This window comes from Mustelus asterias, chromosome 12, assembly GCF_964213995.1.
Source record: "Mustelus asterias chromosome 12, sMusAst1.hap1.1, whole genome shotgun sequence".
Classification (NCBI taxonomy): Eukaryota; Metazoa; Chordata; class Chondrichthyes; order Carcharhiniformes; family Triakidae; genus Mustelus; species Mustelus asterias.
Genome location: NC_135812.1, coordinates 22,680,099 through 22,702,139, shown reverse-complemented (window position 1 = coordinate 22,702,139; position 22,041 = coordinate 22,680,099). Strand labels below are relative to the sequence as shown.

At 45.8% G+C, this 22,041-nt stretch overlaps 1 protein-coding gene across 1 annotated transcript in view; it reads right to left on the bottom strand.

The window, feature by feature from the left end:
- The window catches only part of LOC144501904 (ras-related protein Rab-34-like), a 56,663-nt gene that overhangs the window by 513 nt on the left and 34,109 nt on the right, over positions 1-22,041 (bottom strand). The window contains exons 6-10 of the mRNA XM_078225939.1: positions 16,890-16,954; positions 12,081-12,132; positions 7,845-7,926; positions 5,474-5,564; positions 1,795-1,902 (exon numbers count right to left, since the gene is read on the bottom strand). Coding sequence (XP_078082065.1) covers positions 1,795-1,902; positions 5,474-5,564; positions 7,845-7,926; positions 12,081-12,132; positions 16,890-16,954 — 398 coding nt within the window. The remainder of the gene's footprint in view (positions 1-1,794; positions 1,903-5,473; positions 5,565-7,844; positions 7,927-12,080; positions 12,133-16,889; positions 16,955-22,041) is intronic.

Sequence of the window (22,041 nt, the reverse complement as noted above, 5' to 3'; positions counted from 1 at the left end):
TGTACATTTCAGCTTATTATGCTTTCTTTATTATAACAAGAATCAGTTCGGAGGCATGGTATTCAGATTATAGTTGAAAGAATATTGATAAATTTCTGAACTCACCCTCCCTGTACCTTGCCTAGATTTTCTCCATTCACCCTGTGACACCGAGGTCTATTTTAAGTGACCCCCACGAGGCTTGAGAATGTCACTGGGTTCTTAAATCTACCCAAGCATTTTGGCTACTATCATCTTGGGTGGAATCCTGATTTGGGATGTCATTTGTAATATGTAAACAGGATTCCTACTTCATATGCAGGACTTACAATCGAAGTACAAATGAGTGAAACATACACAACCCATCGAGTCCGCCCCATACTGCTCACCACCTCCCCCCAACCCAGTTTAACTGTAGCCAGCCGATTTTACACATTCTCCTGGAAGCTAGCTGCTTAGCAGTGCCAATTTGAGGCCAAACATCAATAAATGAGGCCTTTGCCACAGGCCTCATGACATTGTAATGACGGGTGGGCAATGGTTATTCGCTACATGCTAACTACACGTTGTGTATCTCAACTAAAATAAATGGTCCCATTGAGGTTTATTTTCACTTCCATCACTTTGCCGTTAAACTGGCAGAGCCTCCAGAACCAGGCAGAATTTTTGAAATAAAAAATACATGTGTTTCTAGAATGGGAGTGCGATCTAAATTATTGCCCAGGTTACAACATTGAAAATGACCCTTAGCTGCGCACCCACCTTGATTGATATTTTAAGTAGCATTGTAGAATCCCTACAGTGCAGAAGGAGGCCATTCGGCCCATCTAGACAGCACAACTCTCTGAAAGAGCATCCCACCCTGGCCCTCCCCTCCACCCTATCACCTGTAGCCTTGCCCATTTACCATGGCCAATCCACCTAACCTACATATCTTTAGACGCTAAGGGGCAATTTTAGCGTTTGGCTAATCCACCTAACCTGCACAGCTTTGGAGTGTGGGAGGAAACTGGAGCACCTAGAGGAAACCCACGCAGACACAGGAGAACATGCAAACTCCACGCAGACAATCTCCCAGGGCGGGAATCAAACCCAGGTCCCTGCGCTGTGAAGCAACAGTGCTAACCACTGTGCAACTGTCCCACACTAGAGGTTTTTTTATTTTTTCCTCTCCCCATTGTCAGCACACTTTGTTAGAATGTAACTGGTGATAACATTGGATCTGTTGTTATATGACCAATGGTAACAAGCTGTAAGGGTCAGCTGACCCAGTAAACCATGTAACCAATGACAGAATGATGTGATGATCAGATGACCAGCTGACTCAGTATAAATAAGAACCTGTTGGTAATTGTTAAATTGCTTGGAATGGCCCAAGGTGAGGCCTCAAGTTTGGAGTAATGAAGTGTCTTTATTAAACCTTTTTGATTTATAAGTTGGAGTAAGCTTAGTTATATTTTTATTGTCTACACTGGAAGAGTTCCTTCTGGATGAACACACTTTCCCATTTTGCCAGTTGACAGGGTAGTTAGGGATCACCTATCACTGCTAAACAACAGTATCTGTTAGCAGGTCCATGGAGACCTCTCTGCTCACTTTAATTTGCCATTCCTGCCTCACATCTGACAACCCAGCCAAGATGAGGAACTCACTGTGTGGGGAGCAATCGCATCTTTTAAAATAGATATTTAATCAGTTTCTCCACATTATCAAAGGAATCTCCTTTTTCATTGTTGCTGCTATTTATAACCACTGTGTGCTGAATAGTTACTACTGAAAACGAGTGATATTGTATTGAATTAATCCTATACTTACGCACAACATCCCCAATCTTCCTGGGGCCAGTCTTTTCTAGCTCTGCCAGTACATTGGCTTCGAAGGTCAATGATGCAACTCTGAAGAAGAACTCCTTTACATTCTCTCCTAATTTCAATGAAGAAGAACATCTTAGTTTTCAATTGAATAACCACAGCATATTCCACTGGCACATATCATATTAGCATGCAACTATCTTCTGGACACAGCAGCACAAGAGGTATGCAACATGTCAATGCCATTGAGTTTTGGGAACCCCATTATAGAGGGGAATTGCCAAAAGGAGAAGGCAAGGCCCTAAGGCTAGCAAGTAAGTAAAGACAAATGTTTATTGACAGCACAGTGTCAATAGCACAGTGGTTAGCACTGCTGCTTCACATCTCCAGGAACCCAGGTTCAATTCTGGTCTGTGTGGAGTTTGCACATTCTCCCCGTGTCTGCGTGGGTTTCCTCCAGGTGCTCTGGTTTCCTCCCATAGTCCAAAGATGCGCTGGTTAGTTGGATTGGCCATGCTAAATTGACCCTTAGTGTCCAAAGATGTGTAGGTTAGATGGATTAGCCATCGGAATATATAGGGTTATGGGGATAGGACAAGGGAGAGGGCCCAGGTGTCATACTCTGTCAGCGAGTCACTGCAGAATCAATGGGCTGAATGGCCTCTTCTGCACTGTAGGGATTCTATTCTGTGATTCTAGCTCTTAACATAGAGTTCATGAGTTCCAGTGGAAGATCCCTAAATACTGGTCACTCGTTGGAATGTGTGGGCCAGGCAGACCCATGCAAAAAACAGAAAATGAAAAACTCTCAACAGTATATCTGCCTGCAATACAATGATATCTAAAGTGCCTCTCATAATAAACTCCTGTCCATTACTTACACTTGAAATCCAAGCACACTGAGGAGGAGTAGACAGGAAGTTACTTAAAAGTAGGAAACACAATTCTTATTTTGTAAAATTCACAAAATGGCAATCAATTCCTTTGGGAAAATGTTGGATTTTTGTGTGGAAATCCATTAATGTTGCATTCAACTCATTTCAGGAAGGACAGGCTAATAATACAGGCACTGATAAAATCAACTGTTTGCTTGAGGTTTTTGTTTAGATATTGGGCTCATTGGAATTTTCCAGCTGGAATATTTACAATTTACTGAAAAGTAATTCAAGAGCACCATCTACTGGAATTGTTCAGTGGGTAACATGTCTTCTTAGTCTTGACAACAAGTTACATAATCGTCAGGAAATTCCTCAGCGGATTCTAATTTACAGGGTTTATCCACAGTGTCCACCAAAGTTACAGTGGCTGGTTGGGAGACTCCCTGAACAGACTTTCAGCAAATACTGTAGGAAAACATCCAAAGGCATGATGGGGGAATGGTGGGCGAGGGGGCTGAATTTGTACACTAAACAGGAATTGGGCAAAAGTTTAGGACAGATGATAGAGCACTGCTCAAAAACAGAGGTTTTAAGAAGGCATTTTGAGCCTCGGAGAGATGCAACAAGGTGGATGTTTTGGAAGAGAATTCCCCAGCACGGGAACCATTAGATGGGAGGCTCTGCCATTGATGATGGAGCAAGAGGAGGCAGAAAATATATATTATTTGGAGATGTGAGCTGGGAATTGGGGCTGGAAGGATTTGTAAACTGGTTCAAGTTTGTCACCAATGTGTACTACCTCTAGATATATGAGTATTTGCCCAATACACTCAAACATCACACAAAAGCACACATGCACATGCTATCAACCCTGCCAGGTACACATGTAAGATATTTGGCATGACCTCCCTACAATCTAGTGTTCTCTCATTCTCATTTCAATATTAACCCTATCATGGCGAAATGTTAGAATATAAAACAGGGTGGGTCCTGGTTCCAACAGGGGTGGGATTCCAAAGAAAAGTCACAATGAACTTGAGACGTCAACTGTGCTACTCTCTCCACAGATTCACCATTGAAAGCATTCTTTCTGGTTGTATCACAGCTTGGAATGGCTCCTGCTCTGCCCAAGATCGCAAGAAACTACAAAGGGTCGTGAATGTAGCCCAGTCCACTACGCAAACCAGTCTCCCACTCATTGATTCTGTCTACACTTCCCACTGCCTCGGAAAAAGCCAGCATAATTAAAGACCCCACACCGCATAAACACCGCATTCCAAGACTAGGACACAGGATAAAAACAAAGAACAAGTTACCATGATGATTACCAAATAGCAAGATATGGGGACATACATTAATGAAGGATTGGCAGGAGACAAATTTCTATTGGATGAGAAAGGGCAAAAGGCTATGCTATGATTGGTGGATATGTATGCAAATGAAGGATTAGAAAAATTGCTCATTTCTCATTTGCTGTAATTAACTATAACTGCTAGATTTTCTGTATGAATCAACAGAACATCCGGCAATACTTTGCTTGCCTCGTGTCCTCACTTGTGCACAAGTTATTAAAGCTTGGAAGTTGAGTACTCTGGGTTTAAGTGTTGTTTGTACCCAAGTCGACTGCAGTTTAAGTGTTGTCTGTACCAAAATCCTCTACTCCCGGACGTTCTCTCTTCCACCTTCTTCTGTCGGAAAAGGATACAGAAGTCTGAGATCACGTACCAACCGACTCAAGAAGAGCTTCTTCCCTGCTGCCATCAGACTTTTGAATAGACCTACCTCGCATTACGTTGATCTTTCTCTACACCCTAGCTATGGCTGTAACACTACATTCTGCACTCTCTCGTTTTCTTCCCTATGTACGGTATGCTTTGTCTATATAGCGCGCAAAAAACAATATTTTTCACTGTTTACTAATATGTGACAATAATAAATCAAATCAAATCAAAAGATGCTGCCAAACGCGGTTGAGTATTTCTGCTTCCATAAGGGAGAGAAGCTTATACACAGCATCTGGTTAGTACATGAGATACAGTCAATCCCACAATAATAACTTGGAACTTTAAAAGGTCACAATCCCTTTTTAAAACAAACGTGAAAATAAGGTTAATGGAGTCACTGAGGGTGATTATCATTTTGTTGATAGGGTAGAAAAGGCGACATCGAATCAACCGCCCACTATACGTCTTTCTTAATTTTCATTTCCTTTGGAAGAAGAATTCATAGAACCCTACAGTGCAGAAGGAGGCCATTCGGCCCATCGAGTCTGTACCAACTCATCTTTCCCAGGCCCACCGCTCTATCCCCCTAACCTCATGCATTTACCCCGCTAATCCCCCTAACCTACACATCTTGGGACACTAAGGGGCAATTTAGTACGGCCAATCCACCTAACCTGCACATCTTTGGAAACTGCAGGGGGGGAAACTGGAGCACCCGGTTTCCAAAGGGGGGGAAAATGGAGCACCCGGAGGAACCCATGCACACACGGGGAGACTGTTTCACCGAAGGCTGGAATTGAACCCGGATCCCTGGCACTGTGAGGCAGCAGTGCTAACCACTGTGCCACCCCATTAATGATGGGCTAGATTGGGAAAGATGAATGATGTGCGGAAGATCCAAACTTACCCGCTTATAACATCACACAAATTTAAATTATCTCACATCGGAAATGTTCGCTCCTCCAATAATACAATCTCTTAACTTTCATTTTATAAAGAAATTGACAATATCAGATGTTATAGATTGCACATCTGCTGCTTTTATCACCTTGAAACTCAGCTCAACTCACTTCTTCCTCACCTGTTAGAGACGACACTGCCCAATATTCTGCTTGTATTTCCTTGGCAATTTTGAGGGCATCTTTCTCTATCAGGTTGTACTGGGCGACTGACTGTAAAGGAATGACACATTGTGTAAATATTGCATCCAAAATATGAGACAGATTCTGCTGTGGGACTTTCAGCCAAGTTGAGACATAGGGTGGAATTCCCCACTTTGAAACTAAACGCGGGAACGGGCTCCGCCGACCCGAATGGTGAGACTTCGCACCGAATTCTGCACCTGGAACCTCATTAATTATTCACAGGCGAGTTCCCCTCCCACTCTCCTGACAGACTGGCAGCTGATTTGTTCACCCACTCTCGGCTGGCGGGTTTGAAGGTCCCGGCACCATATTTAAATACCAGGCCAACACACTCATATTGTTGAGGATTAACCAGACAATGCACGGTGAATACTCAAATCTTAAGCTTTTGTTACTTGCCAGCAAGGAGAATTTCACTATGGTGTTCTGTCAATTCATACAGAAAATGTAACAGTTATAGTTCACCATATCTTGCTCTTTGGAATTTAGTTATGGAAAGGGTCTTATTTTCATCCTGTGGCCAAGGCTGGGAACAGTGTTTATGAAACTAACACAAGGTATAGATTAGTCGCTTATCCTGAGTAAGCAAGCGTCGCCTCATAAACGGGGACGTGCATGCAAAATCCCGTGAGAGGAGGAAAACGAAATTCTTGGCGGCGAAATCTCATTTCCCCCACCCTTCGCCAGTGACATAATGAGGTTGCTGCCCACAAAGGGTGGGAATCTCATTTAAATATTATTAACGGACTTCCCTCCCACCATGATCCCCCCCCCCCCCGCCCTCACTAAATAGTCATACCTCATCGACATTAAAATAGCTTTAAAAGAATGGGATTCAGTTGAGGGGATCCCACTGGGGGGTTGCCAAGGTAGGTGTAGCTCCCAGGGGGAGAGGGATAAGCTCGGGCAATGCCTTGGCATTACCCCCTGGTGCTGGTCCAAACTGTGCCAGGATCAGTGCCGGGGTGGGCCCTTTGGAGAATGATGATGCTTGAGGGGAAGCGGAGGGGGCGATGCCTGAAAAGGGGGGTATGGGGGGAGGGGTTCAATGACAGTCAGGGGATGATGGCAGTGAAGCGAAAATGTGCCCAAGATATTGCCACAGTGGTTGTTTTGGGGGTGGTCGTGGTGCGGGGGGGGGGGGGGGGGGGGGGGGGGAGAGAACCCCATACTTCCATAGTGGAGGGGTCACCCCGATACATTTGGAGGTATTCCTCACCATGGAGGGATGGGGGTGGGGTGCCCTTTAAAGATGCTGGGGCGAATTTTCCCGTTCATCCCGTCACGGAAATTGTAGTGGGCGAGGGGCAAAGGTCTGTTGACATCGGGCGGGACTTTCCAGTTTTGGGGCGAACATAACTGGAAAATCCCGCCTGATGTCCCTATCTCCGTGTGGTCAGCATTGCCGGCTTGGTCAGGCCCTGTGACGGCGCAAACCAAGCCTATAATGTCAAAGGGAAGATCAATCTTATTTCTCTAGCTGAAATAAGACCTATCGAGTGGTCAGACCAACTGGGAGGCTTGGCCAATTCTAAATGTCGGCTTCCTTTAATGTACCCCTTTGCGACTTCCCAAGTAACATGGTTGAAGTCTGTGTGAAGCGACTGCCAGGCTGCTAACATCATATGGATGTGACCATTGTTTCTTGTAGAAATGTCTCTTGGTGGCCAGATTGGGAAAAAGCTAGCCAAACCTTAAATGTTACTTTGAATAAGCAAGGCAGGATAAGAAGACAAAAAATCATAAATGTAAAGTAGTAACAGTAATGGTATATCAAAGACGAGAAGGAACAATGACACAGTGGTGCAGTGAAGATGTGGAATTCTTTTTCCCAAAGGTGGCTGTGTTAATTGAAACTCTTCCCTGCTGCCATCAGGCTTTTGAATAGACCTACCTTATTTTAAGTCGATCTTTCTCTACACCCTAGCTATGACTGTAACACTACATTCTGCACTCTCTCTTTTCCTTCTCTATGAACGGTATGCTTTGTCTGTATAGCGCGCAAGAAACAATGCTTTTCACTGTATACTAATACATGTGACAATAATCAATCAAATCAAAAAACATTTTGAAGACTGAGGTTGATAGATATTTGTTAGCCAAGGTTAACAAGGAAATGGGGTTAATGAAACTTAAGGCAGATCAGCCATGACCTAAATAAATGGTAGATAGGAGCAGAATGGTTTATTCCTGTTCCTGTGTTCTTCAAGTATATGAAGTCCTAACTTTTAAAATGTAAGCCTTGGAACACTGGAATAATCTCTATTTTAATGAATTCTCTGCAAACGAGAGGCACTTGCTACTTACACTAAGGTCTTTCTTGGTCCCAACTAAGAACAACAATACCGAGGTAGGATCATTTTCCTTAAGGGCATCTTTTAACCATTGTCTGAGGGAAAAAAGGAACAGAGAGCCAACTATTAAAAGGATAAAGGTGACAACACTTAGAGTCATAAATAACAATGCTCCACCACTGAATTTGAGCTTTTAATCTGAAAACTAGTTTGATTTGTTATCACAGAACCATAGAATCCTTACAGTGCAGAAGGAGGCCATTGGCTCATTGAGTCTACACTGACTCTGCGAAAGAACATCTTACCCCAGGCCTAACCCCTGGGGTGACACGGTGGCACAGTGGTTAGCACTGCTGTCTCACAGCGCCAGGGACCTGGGTTCGATTCCGGGCTTGGGTCACTGTCTGTGTAGAGTTTGCACGTTCTCTCCTTGCCTGTGTGGATTTCCTCCGGGTGCTCCGGTTTCCTCCCACAGTCCAAAGATGTGCGCGTCAGGCAGATTGGCCATGCTAAATTGCCCCTTAATGTCAGGAGGACTAGCTAGGGTAAATGCATGGGGTTACGGGGATAGGGCCTAGGTGGGATTGTGGTCGTTGCAGACTTGATGGACCGAATGCCCTCCTTCTGCACTGCAGCATTCTATGATTCTGTCCTATCCCCGTAACCCTGTCCATTTACCATGGCTAATTCCCAAACACATCATGGGACACGAAGTGGCAATTTAGCATGGCCAATCCACCTAACCAACACATCTTTGGAGTGTGAGAGGAAACCAGAGCACCCAGAGGAAACCCATGCAGACATGGGGAGAACGTGCAAAGTCCACACAGACAGTCACCCAGGGCTGAAATTGAACCCGGGTCTCTGGCGCTGTGAGACAGCAGTGCTAGCCACTGTTTCATTGTTACATAAACCATGTGCTATTCTACATTAAACAAAGTACAACCAAAAATCATAGAATCCCTACAGTGCAGAAGGAGGCCATTCACTCCACCGAGTCTGCACCGACCACAATCCCACCCAGGCCCTATTCCCGTAACTTCACATATTTACCCTGTTAATTCCCTGCCAATATAGTATGGCCAATCAACCTAACCCACGTATCTTTGGAGTGTGGGAGGAAACTCATGCAGACACGAGGAGAATGTGCAAACTCCATGCAGACAGTGACCCGAAGTCAGAATTGAACCCGGGTCCCAGGCGCTGTGAGGCAGCAGTGCTAACTACTGTGCCACCGTGCCGCCCAAAAATTGTTTGAATATTCTATATAATTTAACAAGAAGGGTCCAGGAGCAGACAAAGGTTGGGGAAATTAAAAAGTGCTTCTGAGGTGAAAAATCCATTGTCACACAGTCAAATAATCTACCTCCTAACATCCAAAGTGCCAAAGATTGGGATTTCAAATCTAATCATTAGACCTGCAGACTTAATGGTGTACGCTTTCTGTGCCCTTGCTGTTTAGAGTGTTTCCCAGGGAGGAGTGGGTCATTCATCACCCATGGAGATTTACATATACAAGCTCACCCACTAGCCTTGGAGCTGGAGATTAGCTATCAGGGTTGCAAGGCCTGGTTTTGGTGCAGATGCATGTAGCCTCCGTGTTGCCTGCAAAAGCGAAACTCTGGGGTATCCTCTACCGTCTCTGTGAGGTTATGCTCCATTAGCACTTGGCACAGGCCAAACCAGATGCAAAACAAAAAATCACGTCCCTATCCACTACTGTGAGGAGAACACTAGACGCCTGTCTAATAGACAGCCTCTGCAACCAGAGTTCAAAGGATAGAAATGCAAGATATACTTTGGTAATTCCCCGATTTACATTTATGTCCTATTTATACATGTCAACAAATCGGTGAGTGTATCCTCCTGCGTCAGAACTGGAGGCCAGGAGCTAGCAGCTGCAGCGGTGTGGGTGGGGATGGTAGCAAAGTGGTCATGTCACTGGGCTAGTAATCCAAAAGAACGGTCCTATTGGACTCGAAACATTAACTCTGTTTCTCTCTTCACAGATGCTCTAGCCGTGCTGCATTTTTCCAGCACTTTTGGCTTTTTATTGGAGAGATTCAGAGAGGCCTGACTAAAGCTTCTGAGGTGCAAGTTCCAATCCCAATATAGCAGCTGGAGGAATTTAAATTCAATTAATTAATAAACCCTGAACAAAATACTAATCTTGTTAATAATGACCATGAAACTACTGTGTGGTTATAAAAACCCATCAGGCCCACCCTGCAGGGAGGAAACCTGTTGTCCTTACCTGGTCTAGTCAACATGAGACTCCAGACCCACAGTAATGTGGTTGACTCTTAGCCGCCTTATGAAATAATCAAGCAAAATTCTCAGTTTAAAGGTAATTAGGGATATATGGTTGCCAGTGATTCTCACATCTTGAAGCACAAAGAAATAAAATGTGACTTTCTGTTTCCATTTAAGTTGTTAATATTCTTCTTCACAATGTAAAACAGGCTAGGTGTCTTGCTTAACTTAGGACAACATTTCATCGCCACATACTGAGTTGAATATACAAGATGCACTGCAGCAACTCATCAAGGCTCCTTTGACAGCACCTTCCAAATCTGGGATCTCCTCTACTAGAAGGACAAGGGTGGCAGGCACATGGGAATGCCACCCATCTGCAAGTTCCCTTCCAAAACACACGCCATCCTGACTTGGAACTATATCTTCACTGGATAAAAGTCATGGAGCTCCCTTCCTAACAGCATTGTGGGTGTGCCTAAAACACAGGGACTGCAACAGTTCAAGAAGGTGGCGCACTATCATCCTCCCAAGAGCAATTAGGGATGGCCAACAATTGTTGGCTAAGCCAGCAGTGCCTACATTAATGAAAAATATTCAGTTGAAGATCGGGGCGGGTGATCTTAGAAAAAAAAATCTAAGTGCCGAACGAGCGTGGAAACAGGAGAGATTTGCACTCACTTTTTTGGTGAGCTCTCAGGCAGAATCTTTTGGCATTTAGTGCAAAAAAAAAGGCAAAGTATGATTCACGCCAGTTGGGGAAGAGCACAGAGTCTGTTCTCACTGGGTAGCCGGCTGCTCAGACCAGATGATGCCATTATGCATGTGTCGATCTCTTGTGCACGCATCGATCTCTCGTGCACTGTGGAAGTGCAGACAGTACACTGAGAGATCTCTTACTCCCCACTGCCCCCCTCACACCCGATCACTGGCCTTCAGCCACCCCCCTCCCCCTCCCGCCGATCGCTGGCCCCCACCTCCCCCTCCCCCCCCCCCACCCCCACCCCCACCCACCCTGTGATTGCTGGCCTCCACCTCCCCACTGATCGCTGGCCTCCAACTTCCAACCCCGCTGTCCACCAAACGCTGCTCTGATACTCCCTAATCTGCCACTTTCAACAGCAATCGTTGGATGGGGGTGAATCATTGCCAATCTGCAAGTGAAGATCGGCTGGTCTGTGCATGCAGGGGAGGGGGGGTTTCAGCTGCAAAGCTCTGCAGTAGCGGGTGGGGAAGATCAGTTCACAGAACACAGAGATCTGCACATGCGCAATGGTGCCCTCTGCTGCTATCTGCCAGCTTTTCTGTGAGCTATGCCCCACCCCGTCTCCCTGCTTGTGAGAAACAAGTTTGGCCTCATTTTTTTTGACAGAGTCAGTTAAGATTCGATTTTTATCTCGCCCAAAAAAACAGCACGATTCTCTCCCGTTTTCATGCTCATTTGGCACTTTAATTTTTTTTGATAAGATTGCCCCCAATGTCTTCCTCAATACAGTGGCACCGTGGTTAGCACTGCCGCCTCAGGGACCCGAGATCAATTCCAGCCTTGGGAGACTGTATGGAGTTTGCACTTTCTCCCTGTGACTGCGTGGGTTTCCTCTGGGTGCTCCGGTTTCTTCCCACAGTCCTAAAATGTGCAGGATAGGTGGATTGGCTATGCGAAATTGTCCCTTAGTGTCCCAAGATGTGTAGGTTAGATGGGATTCGCCATGGTAAATGTGTGGGATTACAGGGATAGGGCGGGGTAGATGTCCTGGGTAAAATACTCTGTTGGTGAGTCGGTGCAGACTCGATGGGCTGAATGGCCTCTTCTGCACTGTAGGGATGCTATGATTCTATTAATACCATTAAAATAAGCACACCAGAGCTGTGATTATCACAAGTTCAACAATCCAAATGCGAAAGGGAAATAGGCTGACATTTTTAGAAGCAACAGCATGGATTGTTTTGAAAGTTTATGAAATGATAGGTAAAGCAAAATCAATTTGTTACTTACTCTACATGACCCAGCGATGCTATGTCATTGACATCAAATACAATTATTATTGCTGAAAAAGATCACATTACAATTAGTATTTTCCAAAACAGCAAATGGAGTGGTTAGCAAAATAAATTCAACTAAATATCAAAAATCTAACCCGAGATGGGATCTGAAAAAAAAAGCAATCCAATTGATAAATCTTTCAATTTTGTCTATTTAAAACAATCTATATCAATGATTTGGGTGAAGGGAGCAAATGGATAGTAACTGGGTGGCACGGTAGCACAATGGTTAGCACTGCTGCCTCACAGCGCCGGGGACCCGGGTTCCATTCCTGGCTTGGGACACTGTCTGTGCGGAGTCTGCACATTCTCCCCGTGTCTGCATGGGTTTGCTCTGGTTTCCTCCCACAGACATGCTGGTCCGGTGCATTGGCCATGCTAAATTCTCCCTCACTGTACCCGAACAGGCGCCGGAGTGTGGCGACTAGGGGATTTTCACAGTAACTTCATTGCAGTGTTAATGTAAGCCTACTTGTGACTCTAATAAATACATTTTAAATAACCAATATGGGTAGGAAAATAAGTTGTCAAGAGGAGGTAAAGAGTCTGCAAAGGAATATTGATAAGTTAAGTGAGTGGGCAAACATTTAGCAGATGGAGTACAATGTGAACTTTGGATAGAAACTTTGACAAAGGGTCATCTGGGCTCTTTTCTCTCCTTACAGATGCTGCCTGACCTGCTGAGATTTTCCAGTATTTTATCTTTTAGTTATAATGTGAACTTGACCAGCTTGACAGGAAGAATAGAAAAAGAATATACTATGCAAATGGGGAGAGATTGCAGAACTCAGCGGTGCAGAGGGATCTGGGTGTCCTGGTAAATGAATCACAAAAACGTTGGTAAGCAGGCACAATAAATGATTAGAAAGGCCAATGAAATGTTGGTGTTTACTGCCAGGGAAATGGAATATAAAAGTGAGGAAGTTTTACTGCAGCTGTACAGGGCACTGATGAGACCACCGGCTGAATTTTATGGGGGGTTGTACTGCTTGCCTCTCTCCACCCCACCCTGCCAGAAGGTCACCTTGCACCATGCCAGCCCTCCCCACAGCCATTACATGCAGACACGGGGAGAAAGTGCAAACTCCACACAGGCAAACTCCACCCGAGGCCGGAATTGAACCCGGGTCCCAGGCTAAATTGGTGGAGAGTGGGATCTCCGCCCCTCACTCAGGAGGGAGTTCTGTCCTCAGGGGTTGCTGGACCATCCTTACTGCCAGTTCCAAATCTTTTGAGTCAAACAATTAAGTTAACCGAAAGAAACTGAGGGACCTAGTCAAAAAGGGACAGCCGCTTTAAAAGGGAACTGCCCGAAACAAAAACAAATCACAAATGAGTTTTAAAGTGAAGTAAAGTTTATTTATTAGTCACAAGTAAGGCTTACATTAACACAGCAATGAGGTTACTGTGAAATTCCCCACTTAAAACACTAAATTAAATCGTGATTCACGCTTGCAGCACCAGAATTAGTGGGCATCTCTGGCACTGGAAGAATCATAGAATCCGTACATGACAGGAGGTTGCCAATCGGCCCATCAAGTCTGTACTGACCACAATCCCACCCAGGTCCTATTCCCGTAACCCATTTACCCTACTAGCCCCCTGACACCAGCGTCAATTTAGCTTGGCCAATCAACCTAACCCGCACATCTTTGGACTGTGGGAGGATACCAGAGCACCCGGAGGAAACCCACACAGACACGGGGAGAAAGTGTAAACTCCACACAGGCAAACTCCACCTGAGGTCGGAATTGAACCCGGGTCCCTGGCGCAGTGAGGCAGCAGTGCTAACCACTGTGCCACCGTGCTGCCCAAAGAAGAAAGCTGAAGAGGAATATGATGGCTCGGGTAAGTTACTGACTGGGGTTTTAAGGTGGAGAGGGATCACAGAGGCCAGGAATTGCGGGGAGGGGGGTGGTTGGGGGCTATGTTCTGTCAGGCACCTTGTAGGTGGGGTACCCTCAATGCATGCAGAGCATCTCCCGGTTGAGGTGCCCCCTCCACTTCCTTCCCACCTTTGTTTATGTTGGGCGAATTATTCCTGGGGTGAAGGGCTTATCTTATTGTGGAATAGAATCGTAGAAACCCTACAGTGCAGAAGGAGGCCATTCGGTCCATCAAGCCTGTACTGATAACAATCCCACCCAGGCCCTATCTGCTTAGCCCCATGGGGGCAGCACGGTGGCACAATGGTTAGCACTGCTGCCTCACTGCGCCAGGGACCCGAGTTCAATTCCTGGCTTGTGTCACAGAGTGTGCGGAGTCTGCACGTTCTCCCCATGTCTGCGTGAGTTTCCTCCGGTGCTCCGGTTTCCTCCCACAGTCCGAAAGACGTGCTGGTTAGGTGCATTGGCCATGCTAAATTCTCCCTCAGTGTACCTGAACAGGCGCTGGAGTGTGGCGACTAGGGGATTTTCACAGTAACTTCATTGCAATGTCAATGTAAGTCTACTTGTGACACTAATAAGTAAACTCAAAATTTTAAACCATGGATTTACCCTGTAAATCCCCCTGACATTACGGGATAATTTAGAATGGTCAATCCACCTGTGGGAGGAAACCGGAGCAGCCGGAGGAAACCCACGCAGACACGGGGAGAACGTGCAAACTCCACACTGACAGTCACCCAGGGCTGGAATTGAACCCAGGTCCCTAGCGCTGTGAGGCAGCAGTGCTGCCCACCTTATGAAGAAAGGTCGAACAGACCTTTAGCATTGGAGTTTAGAAGGATGAGAGGTGATCTTAATGAAATATGTAAGATCCTGAGGGGACTTGTTAGGGTGGACACCCGGATGATGCTTCCTCTTGCCGGGGAGGGTTAAACTAGGGAACATGGTTTAAAAATAAGAGGTCTTCCTTTTAAGATGGAAATGAGGGGAATTGCTTTTCGCCTTCCTGACTAGGGGTGTGATCTAGGTATGGAGAGAGTTCAATCTCTTGAGTCTTGTAGGAAGACTGCCTCACTACTCCCCACCCCCACTGGTACATTACTCTTCAACTGATAGATGTTTCATGGATATTATAGGTCTTCCCTGACCTTCCGATTTAGTAGTGCAGCATACTCCTGAGGCCTTGCATCTGAAGGCAGCACTGTCGAAGGGAAGGAAGGAGGGGTGAGTTGGGGTAGCTCCCCTGGGCGTTCGTGGGGTGGGGTGGAGTCCCTTGTGCGGGGCGGGGAGGGGGGGGGAGTGGAGGGGGGGTGTCAGTATGGGTATCTGCAGTAATTACCCGTAGTTCTAACTTTTTCTGGATAACTATTGGTGTAACCCAGTCGAAACCACCCGATGTTTGAGATTTAAATGCATTTCCGGGTGGTTCCCAGTGCAAAGCAATTGCACTGAGACGGTTTGCACTTCTGAGCCATTGCCATGCCAAACCTACCTGGGAATTTCTGAAAGGGATTCCTCAGCACATGACTTGGTATCCCCCACCCCACTCGCACCCCCCCAATCCTCCCACCCCCACTGCCCACCCTACTCGCAACACCCTCAATCCTCCCACCCCCACTGCCCACCCTACTCGCAACACCCTCAATCCTCCCACCCCCACTGCCCACCCTACTCGCAACACCCTCAATCCTCCCACCCCCACTACCCTCCTCCCCAATACAACGTTGAAGAGCTCAGATGCTACGGCCAATCACTTTGTGGGGAGGATTACACTTCACCTAGGGAGGGGAGGTGAAGGCTAACAGTGAGGACATAGTGCAGGGTGGGTTTTGTTGGGGTGGGGGGGGAGGGGGGGATGACTTGTTCTCTATGGAGTAGACCCAAAATGGTGAAACGTGTGGGGCTCTCTGCCCTCTTTACAAAATGTTTAAATGCGAAGAGAAAATTAGAATACGTGCAATTAAAAAAACAAATACTCCTGCATTTATATAGCCTCTCGTCATGTTGAAGACTCTCAAGGTGCTTCACATAACAAATTACTTGGATGTTCAGTGCTTAATGTCACACAGGCAATATAACAGATATTCTGCAACATCTTAAAAACAGCACAGGAAATGAATGGCATGATAACTGGTTTGCTTTAGTGACATTAGGTGTTGGTCAAGAAAGCAGCAGAGCTAATTGCTTTTTCTTTAAATAGTACCATGACATTCTTTATGTTCAATCGCTGCTATATAAAACCTTGGTTAGGCCACATTTGGAATATTGTGTGCAGTTCTGGTCGCCATACTACCAGGACGTGGAAGCTTTGAAGAAAGTGCAAGGAAGGTTCACCAGGATGTTGCCTGGTCTCGAGGGCGTTGGCTATGAGGAGAGGTTGAATAAACTAGGATTGTTCTCATTGGAAAGATGGAGGCTAAGGGAAGACCTGATAGAGGTCTACAAAATTATGAAAGGCATGGACAGGGGGAATAGTCAGAGGCTTTTTCCCAGGACGGAAGTGTCAATTACAAGGAGGTAGAGGTTCAAGGTGAGAGGGGGAAAGTTTAAGGGAGATATGCGGGGAACTGTCCTGGTCAGAGGAGGTGGTGGAAGCAGGCGCATTGGCAACATTTAAGAGGCATCCGGATGGGTACATGAATAGGGAGGGGATAGAGGGATACGGACCGAGTGAGGGCAGAAGGTCCTTTTTAATTTAGTTAGGGCATCATGATCGGCACAGGTTTGGAGGGCCGAAAGGCCTGTTCCTGTGTTGTACTTTTATTTGTTCTTTGAATAGGCACCAAACCAGCGCTCCCTCGGTAAACAGCTCTGAAGTTACATTATGGGCTGACCAATTAAACAGCATTACTGCTGAAAAATGAAACTTGTACCTTGTGCTCCTCTGTAGTACGTGGATGCGATACATTTGAATCTCTCCTGTCCTGCCGTGTCCCACCTGTTAGAAAATATGCACAGAATTTCAGAGTTAGTAAAATTTATATTGTACAATTCACTTGTATCTCAGAGTTTCTTCATAAAATCTTAATCCCTAATTGGTGACAAATTGTCCCGCTGTGAGGCTCACATCATTTTCATTTGTTCCTTCATGTAATCGGTTATCTGGCTCTCTCTCAACTGGTAATTATTAATTTCATCCTCTCTTTTTTTCTATTTGTCTTTCCCTCTATCATTTTCTTTCCCAAATGCCTCTCATCTCATTTTCTTCTTGTCATCTGTATCTCTTGTGTCTTCTGCTCCTCAGTTGCTTACAGGTAAAAAGTAAATGGTGTATTACTCAGTGCTGGTGTAGCTTTTCCAACAATTATACACTCTAGAAACATAGGAACAGGAATAATCTATTCATCCCCTCGAGACTGTACCACCATTCAGATAGATCAAGGCTGATCTGTACCTTAACTCCACAGAATCCCTACAGTGCAGAAGGACACCATTTGCCCCATCGAATCTGCATCGACCCACCTCCATCTCCTTTGTCTTCTGGACCATCTCTCCCTAACACCCTCAGCCCCTGCCTCAGAGCTCCTCAGAGCTGCCCTACATTAGTAAGTGATTCTCTGTTCCCGCCCAAGCCCTGTTCAATGGGAGCACCAGCAATCAGAATTGCAGTGTTGCAGCTCTGTCTTCAAGTTGCAGAGGGGCGGCACAGTGGTTAGCGCTGCTGACTCAGAGTACCAGGGACCCGGGTTCGATTCCTGGCTTGGGTCACTGTCTGTGTGGAGTTGGCATGTTCTCCCCGTGTCTGCGTGGGTTTCCTCCGGGTGCTCCGGTTTCCTCCCACAATCTGGAAAATGTGCAGGTCAGGTGCATTGGCCATGCTAAATTCTCCCTCAGTGTACCCGAATAGGCACTGGAGTGTGGTGACTCGGGGATTTTCACTGTAAATTCATTGCAGTGTTAATGTAAGCCCACTTGTGACTAATAAATAAATTTACTTAACTTAATTACAGTCTGTCAACTAAGCCTCCTCTCCCAGAGCCCACAGCCACTAGGTTACCACATGGAGCTTGGGTTGCACTGCAGTGCTCCCAGCTTAATATTTCTGTCATGTCTTTAACAGTCAGGTTTAGGCTTCTACCCAGGCCCACAGACCACATACCTGAAACTAGCCCCAACTCCCTAATCCTATATCTAACCGTGGCTCCATCTTTCTTCACTAATGAACAAAACATCTCTGATGAAAACTTATTCACAAATAATCAAAATGTTCCCTGCAACTGGGGGTCTCAAAGTGTCTTCATAACAAATACTTGGAAAAGCATTAGTTGGCAGAAGAGGAATTTGGAAAGCCACTCCTATTTGACACTCAATATAGTTGAGGAAAAGGTACACAGCATTCATCATTACAGTGTTAACATAGGTCAGACCACAGTGTTATTTATTTATTAGGGGTGTGTCTTTGGCCTGTTGATTGGCTGCATATCTGGCTCTCATTGCTGTATCAGGTGCTTCACTCCTGGTCATCCTGCACACTGGATGATACTCATAGGATCATAGAATTCCTACAGTGCAACATGAAGCCATTAGGCCCACTGAGCCTGCACCAACAACAATCCCATCCATGCCCTATTCCAATAACCCCATGTATTTACTCTGCTAATCCCCCTGATACTAAGGGACAATTTAGTATGGCTAATCCGCCAAACCCACACATCTTTGGACTGCGGGATGAAACTGGAGCACTCAGAGGAAACCCACACAGACACGGGGAGAATGTGCAAACTCCACGCAGACAGTGACCCAGTTGTAAAAGACACCTGCAAAAGGGGAAGCCAATTATATCTAAGCAACGACAGCCTGAGTAGAAAACAATTACTACACAGTCTTAAAGCAATAATGCATTTAAAGTTGGGTAACATTTAATGCAACAACCATAAGAACGAACAGCCGACAAGGGACAGGAAAATAGCAGAAGATCCAGATAGCGGGCATCTCTTTTAAAGAAAGTGGGTCCAAAGCAGTGCAAGGCCTCAAAGGAGGAAATTAAGACCTCAAGAAAGAGGCAAAGTTGCAGCTCAGAGGAAGTAATAAGCCCTCAAACAAGAGGCAACACCAGACTCAGAGGGGGCGATTCTCCCAAAGAAATTCCAAGTGTTGAATTCGCGTAAAAATGAGTAAATCCCCCTGTTTTTTTCAGCAGGAGTTTCAAAATGTATCTCCCACACTCTGTGCACTGCAGAGTGCCACAGCATAATTTATAGAAATAATCAGTGGGCTGGGCCAATTCCCGCTGGAAGGCCGCCAGCATAGCACTGAGCGGGTCACTGCGCATGTGCCGATCTGTCAATGCCGATATTGCCCTATTCCATCACTGGCCATGCGACCCTCCCCCCCCCCCCCCCCCCGCCGCCCGATCGCTGGCCCCTCTGATGTGTTCGGGCCAGCCTCAACAACCCCCCCCCCGTCACCCACAGTTCCGATCTCCCGATCCCCTTGTTGATGTTGTTGGTGCAGGAGATAATGCAGAGAGGCCTCTAGCTTGAGGGGCGCCACTCCACATCAAGTATGGCTGACCAGGAGTCTCTCCCACTCACTACCTGGCGTGTTTGGAAGGATTTGCAGGTTGACGCTCAACCTGTTTGGCCACATTATAAACGCACCTTCCTTGGCCATCAAGTCCTGGGGTGGAACTCAAACCTGGCTCAGAGGCAGGGACACTACTCACTGTGCCACAAAACCTTCTGTGAAGGATTGGGCAAGAGACTTACTTTATATCGAGTACTGAAACTTTAGGGGCATTTGTGTATGATATTGTAACTTAGACCCACTTACTTCATGGCTTTCAGATTAAAGAACCCTCCTTTTTTAAAAAAAATGTATTTTTTTCCTTTGCTGGAGCTCAGTTCCATACAACAGATGTCAGTACTCTCAGATCCATCAATCAAGTGTCCCATATACGTATAGTTTTGGCAGAATGTCACTCTCAGGCACATCACAGTTGAACCTAATTCTGTCTTCATGATGTCCTCACAAAGCACTTCCAGCAGAGTTGCCACGGGCAAATCACTGAACACTGACCTGTGGTCACAGAGTACCAATCAGAGATCAATGAATGCCAATTAGAGGTCATTATGTGTTGATCGGAGGTCGCTGGGATTAGCAAATACTCATGTATAGTCACTGAATATTAACGGTCACGATAGGTTGATTATGGGTCAATAAATACCAATCAGGATCACTAAATGCTGATCAGGGGTTACTAACACTGATTCGCGATCATTGAACAATTTGGGTCACGGAGTAACGCTCAAGTTATCCTTCAGTTCACGTGATTTAGTTTATTTTACTCGATTGAAATAGGAGTATCAATCTGAATTGGGGATTCTGGCCACTTTTTCCTTTCTCTAATTCTAGGCACTTTGCGAAATTGCAGCACCCCCCCTGACATTGCCCTGGCTGAGTCGGGCTAACTTGCAAAGGCTAGGACCAAATTGTTGACCTTCCAGCTCAATGAGCACAAAAGCCTATTCTTAACATGATGTTACCCAAGCAACTGAGCACCAGGATACAGCAGGTCTGGGTGAACTTCCGTACAGGCAGGGTATGGTTTACACAAGCAATTATACTACACAACTCCAAAGGCCAACTGGTTTGTTTCTACTGAACCCTGAACGTTGTTTGTTCCTGACAGATTTGAGATGAAAGTATGACGTGGCAAAAGCAATCTTAGCTCCTCTGCCTTCCCGATCACACGCTTCATTCAGTCCTGAAGGCAGACAGAGTGAGAGCGGTAACCTTCCCCTCGCTACTGACCCTGATCAGTTTCAGCTATGAACACCTTCTGTCCAGGGTTTTGTCACTACAGGGCACTCCAATTGATGTTACTGGCAGAATCTACCTAGAGAGGGCATCTGAACCTGCCTGGATTTCAACTCAAGCCCTCTGAGCTCAATGATCTACCTATTCAGACTGCTTGTCTCATAGAACCATAGAGTACACAAGGAGGCCATTCAGGCTATTGTGATGGGGCTTGCTCTTTGAAAGAGCTATCCATATAGACCTATTCCCCTGCTTCTCCCTCGTAGAGGTGCAATTTATTTTCTTTTTCAAACATTTACTGAATTCCACCACTCTATCAGGCAGCAGAGTCCGGACTGTAACAACTTCGTAGAAATCATAGAAATCCTACAATGCAGAAGGAGGCCATTCGGCCCATCGAGTTTGCACCGACAACAATCCCACCCAAGCCCTATCCCCGAAACCCCACATATTTATCCTGCTAATCCCTCTAACATCCTGGGACTCTAAGGAGCAATTTACCCTGGCCAATCAACCTAACCTGCACATCTTTGGACTGTGGGAGGAAACCCGCGCAGACACGGGGAGAATGTGCAAACTCCACACATACAGTAACCCAAGCCGGGAATCGAACCCAGGTCCCTGGTGCTGCGAGGCAGCAGCGCTAACCACTGTTCCACTGTGCTGTGTTAACAAAGAAGAAACCTTTGGCTCTTTTACCACTTGCCTTAAATCTATGTCCTCTAGTTACTGATTTTCGTGCCAGTAGAGATAGTACTTCATCAAAGCCTATCATAATTTTGAACACCTTTATTTTTATTAATCTTCTATGACCGAAGGAGAAGTATCACAGCTTCTCTAGTCTCTCCACATAACTGAAGCCTCTCATCCCTACTGCTATTCTAGTAAATCTCCTCTGCACCCTCTCCAACTCCTTGACATCCTTTCTAAATTGTGGTGCCCAGAATCGCACACACTCTGAGACGTAACTAGTAATTTATAATGGTCCGAAAAGCTTCCTTGCATTTGTACTATGCCTCCATTTACAAAGTCAAGAATCACCTATGTCTTTTTATCAATCTATCCTGTCATCTTCAAAGAGCTGTGTATATTCACCTCTTTGTGTCTCTGTTCGTACAGCCTTTCAAAATTGTCCCATTTATTTTATATTGCCTCACCTCATTCTTCCTTCTGAAGGGTATCATTTAACACTTCTCTGCATTGAACTTCAGCTGCCATAGGTCTGCCCTATTCCACTGTAGAATCATACATGCAGAAGGAGGTCAT